At 43.1% G+C, this 17,307-nt stretch overlaps 1 protein-coding gene across 1 annotated transcript in view; it reads right to left on the bottom strand.

The window, feature by feature from the left end:
* TMEM135 (transmembrane protein 135) overlaps nucleotides 1-17,307 on the bottom strand; it is a 211,938-nt gene that overhangs the window by 105,835 nt on the left and 88,796 nt on the right. Inside the window, exon 5 of the mRNA XM_066621837.1 lies at nucleotides 9,705-9,770. Within this exon, the coding sequence (XP_066477934.1) occupies nucleotides 9,705-9,770 (66 nt within the window). The remainder of the gene's footprint in view (nucleotides 1-9,704; nucleotides 9,771-17,307) is intronic.

Raw genomic sequence — 17,307 nt, 5'->3', positions numbered from 1 at the left:
GGAAGGCCCATAGCCAGGGAGACAGACCAGGGACAGACTGCACTTGCTCCCGGTGTGGAAGGGATTGTCACTCCCGGATTGGCCTTTTCAGCCACACTAGACGCTGTGCCAGAACCACCTTTCAGAGCGCGATACCATAGTCTTTCGAGACTGAAGGTTGCCAATACTTCCAATATACAGTTTCCATTGGAAGCAAATTCAGAGCAGTAATTTTAGTTTTAGGTAGCATAAGATTCATTATAAAGAGAAAAAAATGCATTTTCTGAGTTCTCACGCATCTTGCTAAGCGCAGAAAAAAATTGGTATGGCAGCCAACATACATCAAATGGTTGGCATTGCCATAGATTCTTACAATGAAATCAGAAGTCTGAAAGTATCAACTTCCACTTAATCTTCATTTTGCCAAGAGTTAAAATTCTTCAAGCATACACATTAACAGTATTACAGGGTTACAGAATCCTAGTATTCTGTATTACTTCTCACACTGTTTGAACATTCCAGGAAATCCTTGCCGTACTGAGCTTCCCAAACACATCAAACTCAAGAAAAATAAAATGTGAGACATTTCAGCTTCTAGGACCATTTTCTTACTCATCTGTTTCTACAAATCCAGACCTAGTCTAGGCTGATAATGTATGCACAATGTATGCACAAAGCAAAAGTAAACTTAGAATGAAAATTTATCAACTTTGCCACAAATTAACATGACAGCAACAAAGCATTCAGACAACAAGGATGGGAACCGGAGATGATCAAGCTATCCGTGAGAACAGAACTTTTGAACCTAATGTAATAATGACATCTTTGTGATATGAAGGAGTGGGGTGAGATCAGATGTCTAGGATCACATCACTATTTTTCTCAATAATATGTCTGTGACTGGAGCCTGGCATGCCCTCAAGCTGAAACCATACAAAAAGAAAGAGAGAGAGTGTGGAAAACAATATTAATTAAATCAGAATCAACTTTAGAATTACTTACACTGCTTTTTCACAGTCTAAAAAAAGAAGCCGTTTATGAACTGCAGTTCTCTCCCATTTTGTCAAACAGGCAGATCATTATACGACTAAGTGGCGAGTTTAAAATAAAATGGAGCACAATAATTCAATAGTGTCAAGAATAAATTCCTTCCCTAAAGGAGGGATGTCTTGCTTGAAAGAAACAATTTAGCATTTTGCAATGCACAGGGTACTAAAAAAGAATGCAATGAGTTTCCATTTTTAAAGTTTCCCCCCCCCCAGGTCTGCGGTTTTCAAACTCGCAGGGAGTTTGAATCCCGCAGTAAGTCTTTGAGGAGCGAGGGGGAGGCAGCGGCGCGACCCTAGGATCGCACTGCTCAGGGGGGCTACAGGGGCTTGGTGCACTTGCCCAAGCCCCCTGCAGCCCCCTGGGGCTGCGGGAAGCCCTGCGCGACCTTCGGCAGGGCTCCCTGGGTAAGGGAAGGTGACAGCGGAGCGATTGCGCCCCGCTCCGCTAAACCGGAAGCGGTGCGCGATTGCCCCACTTCCCTTTTGACAGGGCTGCAGGGACTGGGGCTGCAGGGACTGGGGTGCACCCTCCAGTCCCTGCAGCAGCCGTCCCTGGTTGTGGGGAGCCAGGGAAAGTGAGAGTGGGGCGATTGCAGGTGCACTGCAACCCCATCCCTGCAACCCCGTCCCTCCAGTCCCTGCAACCCCGTCAAAAGGGGAAGTGGGGCAATTGCACACCACTTCCGGTTTAGCGGAGTGGGGCGCGATCGCTCCGCTGTCACCTTCCCTGACCCAGGGAGCCCTGCCGAAGGTCGCGCAGGGCTCCCCGCACCCCCGGGGGGCTGCAGGGGGTTTTGGCAAGTACACCAAGCCCCTGCAGCCCCCCTGAGTGGCGCGATCCTGGGGATCCCCCTGAGTGGCCTCCTCCCTGCCTCCTGGCTGCCCCCGTCACTTAAGGGGAAAGGGACCAGGACCCTCAGGCTGGGGCATCACAACGCCCCAGTTTGAATACCACTGCCCTAGGTGTATTTAAATGCAGGTACTTACAAATGAAGTATGTCTCACAGATCATAATATTAAAAGTCATTTACATAATAAGACATTTACACTTACATAATAAGACTTTGTAGTAGATTAGGCAATAATAGAGTCATTTGCCAAGGCGATCCAGGAAGCTTCATAAAATGGTGCAGAAAAGAAGGGAGGGTGGAAGATGGGAATTCCTATGAATTTTAATATGCATCATTAAATCTATCCTCTCTATTGATGCCTTCAAATACACATGCTCACCCCAGAGAATATCCATTCTGACACACAGGACAGATGCACAGGACTGCTGTTTGCTGCTGGGCTGGCACTCTTGGAGGGTGGAGGTGAGTCAGATGACTCCTTTGTCATGGTCAAATAACACTACCTGATAGTTCAGGGTTATTATTACTATCATTATTAACAGAAGTATTTTATATACCACTTTTCAATGAAAGTAATTGAGGTTTCTAACCTCAGGTGGTTTGCCGTCAGGGATGGATGGAACCAGAGGATCTCTGAGGGATTTTCTTGCAGTGATGGTTAACCAGTCCCACTGATGCCCTGGTTGAGCTCTGAAAGGGGCAGGGAATTTGACACCATCATTTCCAACCATTCTCCCACATGTAGAGCCAGCTTGGCTCCCCGGTATTCAGAGAAAATGTTGATAATGAAGAGTCAAAAGGGATATATATCGGAACTGGAAAAGGTGCAGAAGAGAGCAACCAAAATGATTACTGGGTTGGGGTTCCTCTCTTATGAGGAAAGGCTACACTGCGTGAAAAGTATACAGAGTACGGATAGAGTAGATAGAGGGATGTTCTTTTCCCTCACACACAACACCAGGACTAGAGGACATCCACTAAAATTGAGAGAATATTTCTTTACCCAGCAGGTAATACATCTGTGGAACTCCTTCCCACAGGTGGTTATGGCACCTGGACTAGATACCTTTAAAAGGGGAATGGGCAGATTTATGGAGGAAAAGTCCCTCACAGGTTACAAGCCATGATAGGGGTTTGAGACCTCATGGTTTGAGAAGTAGTAGTAGTAGTTGGCAACCTTCAGTCTCGAAAGACTATGGTATCGCGCTCTGAAAGGTGGTTCTGGAACAGCGTCTAGTGTGGCTGAAAAGGCCGATTCGGGAGTGACAATCCCTTCCACACTGGGAGCAAGTACAGTCTGTCCCTGGTCTATCTCCCTGGCTATGGGCCTTCCTTCTTTGCCTCTTAACCTCAGACTGTTGGCCAAGTGTCACTTGGTGCTGTCTCTTACAGGCTAAAACTGATTTTAGATCCTTTTAAAGTCATTTCTGCCCAACACTGCATATATGTAACAGGGATCAAATGTAACAGGACCTGTGGGCTGGGCAGAAATGGGTTAATCAGGCTTTGAGACTGAAATGGCTTTGGTCAGTCTAGTGGATGGTCTAGGCAGGGTGGAACGCATCCCTCTTGGACCTCTCAGAAGCATTCAACATCACTGAACATAGTATACTTCGGTGTCACCTGGCTGGGACAGGTGTTGAGGGCACTGCTTTGCAGCAGCTCCAAAACCTCGTGGACGGCAGGGCCACAAGGTGATGCTGGGGGACTCCTGCTCAACACCGTGGTCCATTGACTTGCAGTGGCCAGCAGAGTTCCAGTTCGTCCACATGCTGCATAACATCTACATGAAACTGCTGGTGGGGGACGGACACACAGCACAACCTATTCTCCTTGCAGTGAGGGGGGCATACACAAGCCACAACAACTTATACAGGGAAAGACTGTTCTCAAATTAAAGTCCAATTTAAAGCCTAGATGAGCTAATCCTAAGGTACTTTTTAAAAGTAAGAACTGAAGTTTCAGGAACATTTTACAGGCCCCCTTCACTACCAGGTACCTGCTTTAGGGACTTGGCAGAAGCTCATTCACAGCTGCCAAGATATTGCTTCAACCCTGGCCACATTCCAGTTGTTTGGCTGCCCTAGGCAATAAGATCACTGCAGAAATCACAAAAACTATTAGTGCATTCATTAGAACATAGACGGACAGCAAGAGAGCTCTGAAACTCAGCTTTCAGTAATAACCTGAATACCTTCCAGATTCATCTCAACCTAACACTGGAAACAGTGGCATTCAGAGATGCATGTTGACTCCAGCAGACTAGCACAGAAAGATAGGTAGGTGTGCAGGCCAGTCCTAGAAATGAAGTTGGCACCTTGCCCTAAGAGAAAAGAGAGATGCTGGGAAGAATCTAAAGGCCAACTTTTACAGTGTTTTGGGAAACAATCCGCTCCTTACCACAGCAACCAAATAATGCTCCCAGTCCAGAGCCAGACTGCACCCTTCTTCAGGGATATGGATATCTTATACCTTCAGTTCCCACTGTCCTTCTGCAGTCAATAAACTGGAGATCTGCTGACATGCGTCCTTACTGCTAACACTCGAGATAGAAACTCACCGCAACCACTCACCGCAACCATGTTCACCTTCTTCTATCATTCTCTGGCCTCGAGGCTGCAAGTGTAATGGGGAGTTATGGCACATAAGTGCCTAAGATGCCAGATATTTTTATTTCAGGGCCTTGACTCAATCTGCAAGACATTAGATGAGCCCATCACTGGATTCATAAATAAGGAGATTGTTGCTTAGTAACAGGTAAACAGCAGAGTTCTCTCCAAGAACTTTCCTGAGAATCATACCATTTTGGGCAACATGGGAAAAGAACAGAGTTGCCTTTGTCCGGCAAATCACTGTTCCCCCCGAGTGCTATTTCAGGCTTTTGTACATATGATATAATTTGGCAGGAGGCAAATGATGTTATGAAACAAGGCTGCTCAATGATAAGTGCATCAGTTCATTACTTGGAAGCCTGACAGGCTTCTAGAGGCATGAATTTAGACAGACAATCTCCCCACCATCTCACATGGTCCCTTGGTGATGGTCCGTGAAACACAAGTGCAAGACGACTTTTTAAAAGCAGGATCTAAGGTACAGAGAAAGATGGACACAACTAGAAACAAGCACACAGCCCGCTACACTTAAAGTAAATTCCCAAGCGCTCTTAAAGGCTGACAAAATCTCCACGAAATACTAAAACAGCCAGACACCAACATCATGCTGAAAAACTGGAGGAGAGACATGCGACCTCTGAACCAACACACGCTTTCCAAAAGCGAGCCTTGATGGAAATGCTGCAGCAACAAGGAGAGAAGTATGTTGAATCCTGAAAGCAATTATATTCTTGAATTTCATTACCTCCCCAGGTACTATTAGACTTCTTGGAGATCAGTCAACTGCAAGGCCATAACCAGTCCTGAGGCAATTTTTCACAACCCTCTGGATGCTGTTGAACAGGAAAGCCATTCCAAGAATTATCTGTCTCACTTGGATGAATGACACTTGGCACCGGCGTTTCCAAATCCTGAGCCAAAACCTTGTCAATAATTCTGTAATCCATACGTAAACAGCAAATAACAGAGCTTTCAGCAGAAAAAAACCTCCAATTTCTTATGCAGAAATGCTGACAAGAAAACTGTGCTCATAGCCAGAGAGACCGATGAATCCCCTGGTATGAAGAAAAGCTGTAAGCAGGAAGTGGGGGGAAAAGATTTCCCTCAAACATTCAGCATTATAAGCTACAAATCTATCTGAGCCTGGAAACAGACCAACTCTGAAGAGCCCACAGTGATTTCTCTTTTGAATCTGCTACAGTGCAATCTCGGGATCTTTAATTCAAGACTTGTCTTGCTAGTCCCTGCCTACCTGCTAGTCCAACCATCACTTACCCCACTGACAAAAATAATTACCTTGAAATTAGTTTCACCATCATTTATTTTTACAGTGCCTTGTATGTTCAAGATGCTGGACACTAATAATAACCACACAACATGCCTCTGCTACAGACTATACTTACCCATCTACACTCACCCAATTTAATGGTCTCCTCTTCCCAGAAAGTTGTTAGACCTTTCCAACAATTTAGCTTCATTGTATTTTACGACCACTTCAGCACATCAGAGCTGATCATTCACAGTATACGCTTCATTTCAAGCTCTTGTTTCTTCCGTTCTGACTCCAACAGCATTTCGAGTCAAAGCACAATTCAGCTACTAGCCTGTTTCTAAAGCCAGTTCTTTACCCTTACAGATCTGAAGATATCTGGACCTTTTCAAATGGCTCATTCTCTTTTACGTTGTAAAAGTCCAAAGGAAAACTCATCAACAAATTTTAAGTAAAAGCAGCTGCTAGGGCATGCAATAAGGTTCTTCTGCATCTACAAACACACCCCTGCTCAGTTTGTACATTCTGATTGCAAAAAGAAATTATCACTTGCAATCTTCTAGTTGCAAGGCCGGAGATCACAATGAAACAGGACTCCCCGATTTCATAGATATGTAAACCTTGAAGTACGCTGCATATCTACAGATAGTCACAAATTCTCATTATATTTTGCTGCAGCACTCAATGTACCATCTAAATCTTACTTTCTATTGTGTTCTTCCTCATTAACTCATGCAGAACATGCTATGTATGGTGTCCTGTTCTCAATACATGGGACTTCCAACAAGCAGCAAGTCTGTTCACAGTTAAACCCTTCTACCCACCCCAAATATGCTTTTAAAAGCTGATTCTGAAAGATGTGCAAATATGAAATAAAACATATTGTAAAGATCAAGAGCACACTGTTAGCAGCAGCAAATTAGACAATGGCAGCAAGAGAGGTAAAATGCTCAAAAGTTAGGCGACATCTTGACTAGATCGGAAAATGGTCTGCATTATCAGTAGCATTAGCAACCTTAGTGCATGGGCCTAACTGTGCATTAGACAGGGGCTGTCATCCTCCAATCCACAGCATAGCTTTCATAGGACTTGCGGCAGCCTGAATGTCCACGTAAGAAACCTGAAGCTCTGCCTACTCAAGAGCAGCATTTCTCAATGTTTGTCCCCCGCCATGCCACTTCTCACAATTCACTTATTGGAAATACCACCAGAAGTCACTGGTATTGATGACATCGCCAGTTACTTCTGGATTGGGAGGCCAGATGCAACATGACAAACATCAGTAAGAGGTTCAGGTCAGTCAGGAGGGTTTTTTTTAGTGCATCAAAAGTGTAAACTGGAGCTTTGCCCACAGAGCCTATTACTGCTCGTCACATTGTGTTGCTGGTTTTGCTGCCAGCTGGCAGTGGTCTGGGGATCCTGCACATAACACTAGACACCACTGGTGTTTGTTGACACCAGACAACACAAGTAACCACTGATTGAGAAACACTGCAGGGTGTTTCAAGAACACTGCAGAGTGGGAATTGGTAGGGACCACCTCCCAGCTACGGGAAGCAGAACAAGCCAGGGAGAAAAGGTGATGGGAATGGTGTGGAGCAGGAGGACAGGCTGTACAAAGTAAACAAACCATTTCCTGCTCACAGGCTCAAATCTAAAATGCATGTGAGGGGACAAACGCTGTACTAGCTGAAAGACTCTAACAGCACAATCTTACTACACTGAGCTGGGCTTACTTCCATGTAAGTGTGTATAGAATTTCAGCCTGCAATCCTATACACACTAAGCTCCACAGAATGCAAGGAAATGCACTACTAAGTAATCATACAAAGGTCATTACAGGCATGTGTCGCTTAACAACCGTTCGCTTAATGACAGACCGCACATATGCAGTGAAAGCACAATAAAGATGCTCTTAATGAGGCAATCACATCTCCCATAGCCTGCAGCAGAGTGTCTGTTTACACAACAGAGAGGCTCTTAATGCAAAGAAGAGGCAATCTATCTCCAGTAGCCTGTGCAGCCAACTGGTGTCTGGCAGGGAGTGTTTATTTACACAACAAAGGCAATAGATTGGGCTGAATGTTCACTTTATTATTATTAACAACAACAACTCTATTTTTACCCCGCCTTTCTTCCCAGAGGGACTCAAGGTGGCTTACAAACAAGGTTAAAACAAAAGCAAATTAATGACCTAACTTAATGATCTAACTGCATAACTACGGGGATTGGTGAATGTATCCCCGTTGGTAAGTGGCACGCACCTGTGTTATTTATTTTAAAAAACCACTAACAATAGAAGTGAAGTATAAAATTAACCAACTTAAAAAAAAACTTATAGCCAAATAAGAGCCTAATCCTGAGCTTGGCGCAGCGGCTTTGTACCGCCGCGCACTGTCGCAAACGTGCTGTAAGGCACGTCTGCGACACTTACCGCCGGGCTATCGCTGTAGTAGCCCAGTGCCAGCCGGCGCTGGGCTAGCGCAGGGTGGGTGCCCAGTCTCCAGCACTTGGCGGTCTCATGGACCGCCGAGCCGTGGCACAGTAAGTGGGGGCGGGGAGGGGGACAGGGAGGAGGTGTTCTGGGGAGGGGGGAGGCGTGGGGAGGGCAGAGAGAAGTTGAGCAGGAGGCGTGCCAGGGAGGTGGAGAGAGGACGGGTGGGAGGCGTGCCAGGGGAAGGAGCTGGGAGGCAGGAAACAGGTCTGATGGAGCTCTGCTCCACGGGATCCTGACCGTTTGTGTAGGGCTTGGCACCCTACACGAACGCCTTAACTTTACCGCCAAGCATTTGGTCGGCAGTAAAGTGAGTAGCCCCATTGCGGGGCTGGGACGAAAGTCCCCTTCTCCGGAGGCACCGCCCACAGCAGGCTAAGGCACACGGGATGCAGCGGCAGCCATTCTCGGCACCACTGCAGCCGCGCGCCCCAGGCAGTTCAGGATTGGGCTACCTGACATTTAGAAGGCAATATGAGAGTTTTTAATCACTTCTTTAAAACTAGGCAACAAGGAGGCCAGAGAAATATCTAAAGGGAGAGAAATACATATATAAAGAGATTCAAGAGATCATGCTTTGGCACCTGAAGCAAAATTCAAAATGGCACATCCCCACAGTAAAATGCATATAAAACGAACGTAAATAACTGGAACAACCCACAAAATGCCTCATGGTAGAAACATCCTTGATGATATGCCAGAGTTCAAGGCAGCAAAGAGATGAATTGCAGTTACTAATGGTAAATACCAGCACGAAGCAGGCTGAGCTGAACTGAACACAGCTGATATAAACTAAAATTGTTTGGGTCCAGCATACTCTCTCCATTATTCTATGCCGCAGTTTCTCAGGACTAGAGTAGACCCAACACTGCTGACTTCCTAACACTGCTGACTGGATACAGTCATGGCCTCACAGTCTTCCCTTGAATTGCCCCAACCCTCTCCTTGTCAGCATCACCTATGGATCGTGCTGGTGAAAATGCAACTCTAGGGTGAACACAACACAGGACTAGCATTAACCAGGGTTTGCAACCAGCTTCAAACCCTGGTCTCAAGTCATATGCTTGGTAACTCTGGAAGAGTCAACTGACCTTGTGTAAACAGGGTTATGTCCCAGGTATCTGCCAATCCATGTTCTATATAAGATGATATATATATATATATATATATATATATATATATATATATATATATATATATTGAAGAGTTTATTTCTCAATAGCTTTATGCATATATTTTGCGTAATACAAGGTGAAATTCATTTTTAAAACTGTACCCCACACATTGGGTTGTATCGAAGGAAAACTAGTCATGATCAAGTCCTATTAATCAAGTCCTTGATCAAGTCCTAGGATCAAGTCACAATGAACTTGCCTCTCAGATTTCAACAATGCTTCGTGATGATTAACTTTCTTTGGATACAACCTCTAAAAACAAAAATACTCTTACCTCTCCATGTCTTAAAGGAGTAATTGTCCTTCTTGACACTCCCATGCGAAATAGCGTTTCTGTGGCCTACACAAGAAAAGAAAAATTATTTCAAAACTAGCCAAATTTAGCAGTCTTATCTGTGGTTGTGGCTATCTGAAACAAGAGTCTACTAAGGCAACAATACAAAACACACTTTCTTGGGAGTAAGTTCTATGAAACTCAATCGGATTTACTTTGAAATAAATGTACAAAGAATCACACTTTTTCTGAAACATTTTCATAGCAATGCCATTCTATGCATATTTACTTAGAAGTCCTATTGTATACAACAGATCTTACTCCCAGGTAAGTCTGTTTAGGATTGCAGCCTTACAGCGTAATTCTTATGCAAGTTTATTTAGAAGTAAGACCCATTAAATTAAATGGGATTTACTCCCAGGGAACTGTGTGCAGGACTGTAGCCTCAGTTGTTTAATAAAAATATTTAGGAAACACAGATGCACTTTTTCAAAGGGAAAGCACAAACTGAAGGCAATGCCTACACATATTGGTTCATGATTCATGTGTCGATAGGGGGAAAAGAATGGTTAAAAACATTTATTACAGTAAACATATGTGCTTGTGTTTTAATATTTTTACAAATATCCCTCTTAAAAGATCAAACAATCAGCTTACCATTCAGCACAACAGGTCATCAAAAAGAGAACCTGAGCAGTTACAACAATGGTCACTGACGGAAAATGACAGTGACACTGAATAACTCTTTTCTGAATGCCACTAATACCAGGGAATGCTTTGGAAGATAAAACAAAAGAGAAACAGAAGTAAACAGCTGAATAAAGTGCTTTCCAGGTTTGACAGTCTGATTTCACCATGATTAAATTTTTAAGTGGTTAAGGGCACAATGCTAAGCAGGTCTACCAAGAAGTTAGTCCTATTTTGTTCAATGGGGCTTACTCTCAGGAAAGTGTGGTTAGGATTGCAGCCCAAGACTACAAACTCTAATTCTGTCATGTCTGGAGAGCGCTGGATTCACTAATTCCAAAAAAGGAAACACACTGTGCTAGTGATAGCAGAATTGTTTTTCTTAAAAGTAGTGAATCTGCAAGTGCATGCGAGAGGATATTAACAATACTTTTATTTCCTGCCTCCCCCCTCTGCCCCTGTTACGCAGATGGAGCATTTTTTTATTTCTTTCTACTTTTAACTTTGTTGCCAATGAATGCAACTCCCCGCAGGCTTCAATTTATTAGCTCATTTACACTCATGAAAGTCCCTACCAACTCCAAGACCTAATTCTTCTTCACCCTCTTGAAGATTAAAGGGGTGAGAAGCTCATGCAACCTTTTGTGTTCTCCAGAATTGATTTCTTTCATCAGTTCTTTTCCACCAACATTTTAAGATGTTTCAGCCAAATAGAGCATTCTGTCCATACCGCTGAGCTCCCTTTGTTTCCATTGAGAGCCAGTGGTGTGTATGACTCTCGTTCTTCTCCTCCTGGTGACAGATCTTTTTTAATATACTTGTACTCGCACAACTAAAACCAGTTGTCAAAGCTCCTTCGAGAAAAGGACAGAAGCACATAATTTGGGAACCTGGGACCATGGATTTCTTGATAGACCACCACTCACGTGTGTTAATGTTCCTAAGAAGAGGCAGTTTCTAAGCGTTTCTAAGAAAGACTTACAAACTTTAGCATAATATGTCTTAATAAAAAGAAAAGAAAATTCAACAGAACATAGAACTTGGAGGAGGGGTTAATATTAAAATCAGTTTGCAAGGCTTTTAAATAACCCAGGTTTAAACACAAATTCTGTTACAAAAATAAAAACTCTTCATTTGAAATTTTCATATACAATTTGAACATGTTTGGCTTGAAGCATCTTTCAAATTCTGATATTGCAATATAGCTATACAGAATTAGAAATATGAGTGAACACCCTGCCTTTCAACAACTTTTAAAGTCCAAATAAAAACAGAATCTTGACAGCTTTAAACAAATGACCTTCATTTTTTTTTAAGTCTATATAACGTTCAACGGAAAAATAAGGTATTTTATTCATTCAGGATTATGTATCAATCTATTTTATCCAAGGTATTTTTTACAGTCTTTCAATCTTACAAGATTCCCCAAAGCAGTGTCAAACTTAGAATAAAATATGAACCAGACATACAACAACAGTTAAAATTAGCAAAAATGAAAGTGTAACCATCAACAGAAGTCACTCAAGATATCAAGACCATGTTACAAGCCACTGAAAGCTCAGGCAAAGAGAACAGTTTTCATCAGGCATCTAAAACATACTCAGGTTGTCCATGAAGGATAAGCTGCCTTCTGCATAGAGATGCACATTGCCATTACTGGAGAAAAAACTGATCAAACTCAATCATACTCAATCCATGCAGGATTAAATGAGAAGGGTAGGTCTTTATATTAGACAAGGGTTCTACATAGTTAAACCAGAACCGGCTTCTGATCATGATTTTTATTATTTTTGAGGCTTGGGGAGCCCTGCAGAGGTGTCCACGGAGCTCTCCGCACCCCCCAGAGGCCGGCACTAGGTTCAGGTAAGTCATAATTCCCCACTTTCCCCGGAAGCAGTGTGATCTGGGTGATCGCTGAGTATTTCCCTGGCTGGTGGGTCGTGACCCACCAGTTTGGGAACCACTGGTATAGGGGATATCCTGGGCAGCTTGCTACATGGACATATATACACGTTTATAAACAAATGTGTATATGCAAAGATAATATTGTAGAACTAAAAGAAAAGGTAAAAAGGAAACATTTTTCCCAAACAATAGGCATTTATTAGGAAGCCATTTTCTTGAAATGTCACATGAAACGTTACACACTTTTTGACTCAGTCAATCTTTCATGACTAAATAAGATGATGTTAAACAGATCTAACTGGATGCAGGAACAGCTGTGAATTAGTCTATGGCAGGGATTAAATGGTTGTGTTCTAGGAAGTGGCACAGATATGGTAGCCCATTGAGTGTTACTCTAAACAGCAAAGTAGTCCATTTTCAACACCCAAGACAGTTATGCGCTCTCAAGACTACCCAACCAATAAGAGAACCAATACATCAGAACCCAGAAGCAAACAAAACACAGAGAAATCAGCGCAATACACAAGACACATCACAACGTGTGTGACCAAATGTGCAACTCAGCCATCGTTAGACACTTCTACATTTCACTTATTTCCATGAACATTTCAATGGGACCTAAAAATGCTTTAATTCATGAGCAAAGAAATACAACTGTATACCTTGAGCTTATGATATGGAGCTGTAGGCAACCTTCAGTCTCAAAAGACTATGGTATCGCGCTCTGAATGGTGGTTCTGGAACAGCGTCTAGTGTGACTGAAAAGGCCAATTCGGGAGTGACAATCCCTTCCACACTGGGAGCAAGTGCAGTCTGTCCCTGGTCTGTCTCCCTGGCTATTTTATTTAAGGATCTCCTCTATGGAGAACTCGTGGAAGGAAAGCGTCCTACAGGCAGACCACAGCTGCAATACAAGGACAACTGCAAGAGGGATCTGAAGGCCTTAGGAGTGGACCTCAACAAGTGGGAAACCCTGGCCTCTGAGCGGCCCGCTTGGAGGCAGGCTGTGCAGCATGGCCTTTCCCAGTTTGAAGAGACACTTGGCCAACAGTCTGAGGCTAAGAGGCAAAGAAGGAAGGCCCATAGCCAGGGAGACAGACCAGGGACAGACTGCACTTGCTCCCGGTGTGGAAGGGATTGTCACTCCCAAATCGGCCTTTTCAGCCACACTAGACGCTGTTCCAGAACCACCATTCAGAGCGCGATACCATAGTCTTTCGAGACTGAAGGTTGCCAACATATATATATAACATATACGAGTACATACAGTTTCCAACCTTCAGTCCCTCTGAACAGTTAACATAAAGAACAGATTTGAATTTTGCTCTAGAAGAGCATTCATTCTGAACCTGTTTTTGGTTATGGTACCTTAGGAGCTCTTCTCAGGGCCCCCATGTCAAACAAGGACACAACATGGACAAACATGAAATCTCCTTCTCACTGCTTTCAGTCTGTGGCCCCTTTCAAATCCAGGGCTCTCCAGGGGGGCCATGTGGCTCACATTGAGAATGGCTGTTCTTGAGTTTCAAGCATCCTTTCTACCAAGGAGCTTACCTAGGGAGTAGAATTCCTACCCCAAGTGCTTCCAAACACACGCCAAAATCAGAAGCAGGCCCGGCTTCAAAATAACCTTAAAGATGTTTTAAAATTCTGGATAACAGCCAGAACACCAACAAATGGTTCTAATCAGGTCAACATGAAATACCACTGAATTATAACAGAGTTCCAAGCACCTAAGGCAATCACATTGACATAAGCTTGTGTGGGTCCAAGCTCCTCTTCATCAGAGGAGCAAGTGGTTATAATAGATAAGTGTGTGCTTTCCTTCAAGAAATGTTTATTACTTCACCACGCACCAGATGCAATGTGACAGCAGGCTGTAGTATCATGTTCCTTCATACCATTTGAATAGTATGCCAACTATTTTGCAAGACAGCATGCCAATTATTTTGTTCATATCAATTTTCCTTCATGCATGGTATGAATTCAATCAAGAAACTGAAAACTCATGAAAATCTCTAGTGGTTCCCAAACTTTTTTTAGCACCAGATCTCACTTTTTAAAACAACATTCTATTGGGACCCACCTAGGTTTACCAGACATTTAAAATAGGAGATCTAGAAAGAAATACTTTAATGTATTTATTTTATTTATAAGTACCATAACCAGAAAGACCCCCAAACATTTATCTCCCTATATTTATACACGCTTGAAAACTGCAGGAGCTCAGTTACTTGCAGAGCAAGAGCAGTTAGCAGCTACAGTATCTGATTTTTGAATAGCTTCAGGCAATTAGCAACTGATCTTTTTATCACCCTTTGGCGACTCACCAAAAAATCAGGTTGCAACCTAGTAGTGAGTCCCAACCCACAGTTTGGGAACCACTGCTCTAGTTCTATAACTCAGATAAGTCAAAGATTTTTAACACCACGCTTTCAAAGACGTAAGGTGCTTTTTATGTTAGAATCTAATCTCAAAACACACACACTCAAAAACCACACACACCAATCAAAACTTAATGGAAAAAGCCAAGTCAACCACATGCCACTTGTCTTGCCTAGAGCAAGCAGTAACTGCTCCAAGAAAGCAGGTGAGCAGCCCCAAAGGCCAAACCAATCAAGTACAGTGCTTGGGCTTGAACCCTGGCAAGTCTGATGTGGTACAGAGCTCCATGGAGGCAACAAGAATACCTATCATCATCTATATCACACTAATACAAAATTCAACCTTCTACATAGTCAGAGCTATGCAGAAGTAGATATATTGTGGGTTCCGTTTGTACTTGTATTTCAAGATTTCCCATACATACCAGTGGGAGCTTGGGCAATAAAAACACTGTTCAAGAAGACTGTACATTTCAACCAAGCTGATATTTTGTCCAAGTATTTTGCTGATATTTGGAAAACATGAACCAAGGGGCTATATATTCAGATTGGGAGAAGCTTAGAACCCTGCAGTAGGAAGTGGAATGCATACAATTAATATGGGAAGAGAAACAGCAACATGCAAGCCACAGGGGTGGTCGTTATACCAGCGATCAGGACTGCCCAAAAGATGTTTTTAGAACCTCTGTGATGACTTACGGGTCAAGAAAGGTCAAAGTTGCTGCAACTGACTCTCATTTCAGCATCAAGAATAATAGGAGCTTCTAAAGTGATGTGTCAGCACCAGAGGCTAATGCTCATGTAACACTGGCTCATGTAACAGAGATGCAACACTGGGCTAGCAAGAGTTAGATGCCTTGAGCTTCATACGTTTCAAGTTCCATACAGACCTACGTAAGCGACCAGCAAGTATCTCGTGGTCTTAATGTACAATAAATTCTGAGTCATTATTTGGACAGTTGGGAAGAAATCTTGCCGCACAGAGTGTTGGCACAGGTTGGTCTGTTTGTATTAATGCAAGCACCACAAAAACTTGTGCAATTAGGTCTTTAAGTGAACTTTCAGCCCAATCTAGTGCCTTTGTTGTGTAAACAGACACTTCCTGCCAGAAACTCCATGGCTGCATAGGCTACTAGATATAGATTGCCTTTTCTCTGTATCAAGAGACTTTTTGTTGTGTAAGCAGACACTCTGCTGCAGGCTATCTGAGACCTGACAACCTCATTAAGAGCCTCTTTGTTGTGCCTTGACCACTATTGTACATGCAGTCAGTGGAAGGCTGTTGAGCGGCACACACCTGTGTGTACACACACGCAGGCATGGAATGATCACACAGAGAAAATATATTTGCTCAAAGTCCTTCAGCAAGCCATTTTGGCAACCCAATACTCATGTAAGTTAATCATGAATGATTCAATGAGAGTTAACTTTGTAGTAAGCCTGCTTAGAACTGCAGCTTACGGTCATGATTCTTCATGCAGTCACTGAATTCACTGGGACTTCTTTCAGAGTACATGCTTAGGAATCTGCTGCACAACAATAAGATCTTGTCCTATGATATAAACTCAGAAGTTTGGTTAACGTCATCTAGGCCTTATTTTCAGAAAAGTAAAAGCCATATCTACTAATACAAACACCATGTGCGGTGAGACAAGTTATGTGGGTTGGGTTATAAGATTAAGAAAGTAACCTTATGAATACAATACAACCTCAGCACTTCAAACTAAATAGTAAGATCCCTTATGGGCGCATCATTCCTATTACTGACTCTCTCTTTATATTTCTTTTCTTCTTTTTTTGGCAGTGCGATAATATGGATCTACACGGATCCCAGATCAGCCGAGCTCCAGGAACCACACAGAACTTGTGTCCATTCTTGGAGGGAGCAGGAGAAAACTATCCTGGAAAGGAAGCGGGGGGGGGGGGGGTGCCTCAATACAAGTTAAGTCTTCTTTTCAAGAACTACCTTCTAGTGCTTCCCAAGCTTTTTAGCACCAGCACCCACTTTTTAGGTACGACAACCTGTCGAGACCCTCCCTAAGACCAGAAGTAATGTTATTAAGCAAGAACTGACATCATTGTACAGGCAGGGCTGTAAGTGATGTCATTAAGCAGGACGTGATGTCATCATTTTAATAAATCACAATTGTAAAATAAATCACAAGTTGTATTCATGAATGAACCAGTATGTGGAAACATCCTGAAATTTTTTTCAAAACTGCATTTCTCTGGAGGATCCTTGAAAATGTTGCAAAAATGCAACTTTTTCATGTTGTGCAAATGCATCTATAGTAGTAAATGGGGTCTCTGCGACCCCCTGAGAATCAGCTTGCAAACCCAAGGTTGGAAACCACTGTTCTAGTGGGTGGAATGGCAGACACTTAGTATATGGAACGTTGGAGGGTTAAAATAGGGATAAGAGCAACTGTAAGGTGATTGTGCTAGGCATCAAGCACAGTGGACATAATCTCAGCAAGGTTCCCTCTGACTGGTCCTCTCCAATACCAAATTTTGTGCTCAACTGCTCAACAGCTGGGATAACAGGAACCAAGAAAATGCACATGCTCCCACAATCATGCTCCATAAACCTAATCAGTTGTCCTTGACCAATGAATTTTACAAAATCC

This window comes from Tiliqua scincoides, chromosome 3, assembly GCF_035046505.1.
Source record: "Tiliqua scincoides isolate rTilSci1 chromosome 3, rTilSci1.hap2, whole genome shotgun sequence".
Classification (NCBI taxonomy): domain Eukaryota; kingdom Metazoa; phylum Chordata; class Lepidosauria; order Squamata; family Scincidae; genus Tiliqua; species Tiliqua scincoides.
Note: the sequence above shows the minus strand (reverse complement) of the source record. Positions and strands in the feature narration are given on the sequence as shown.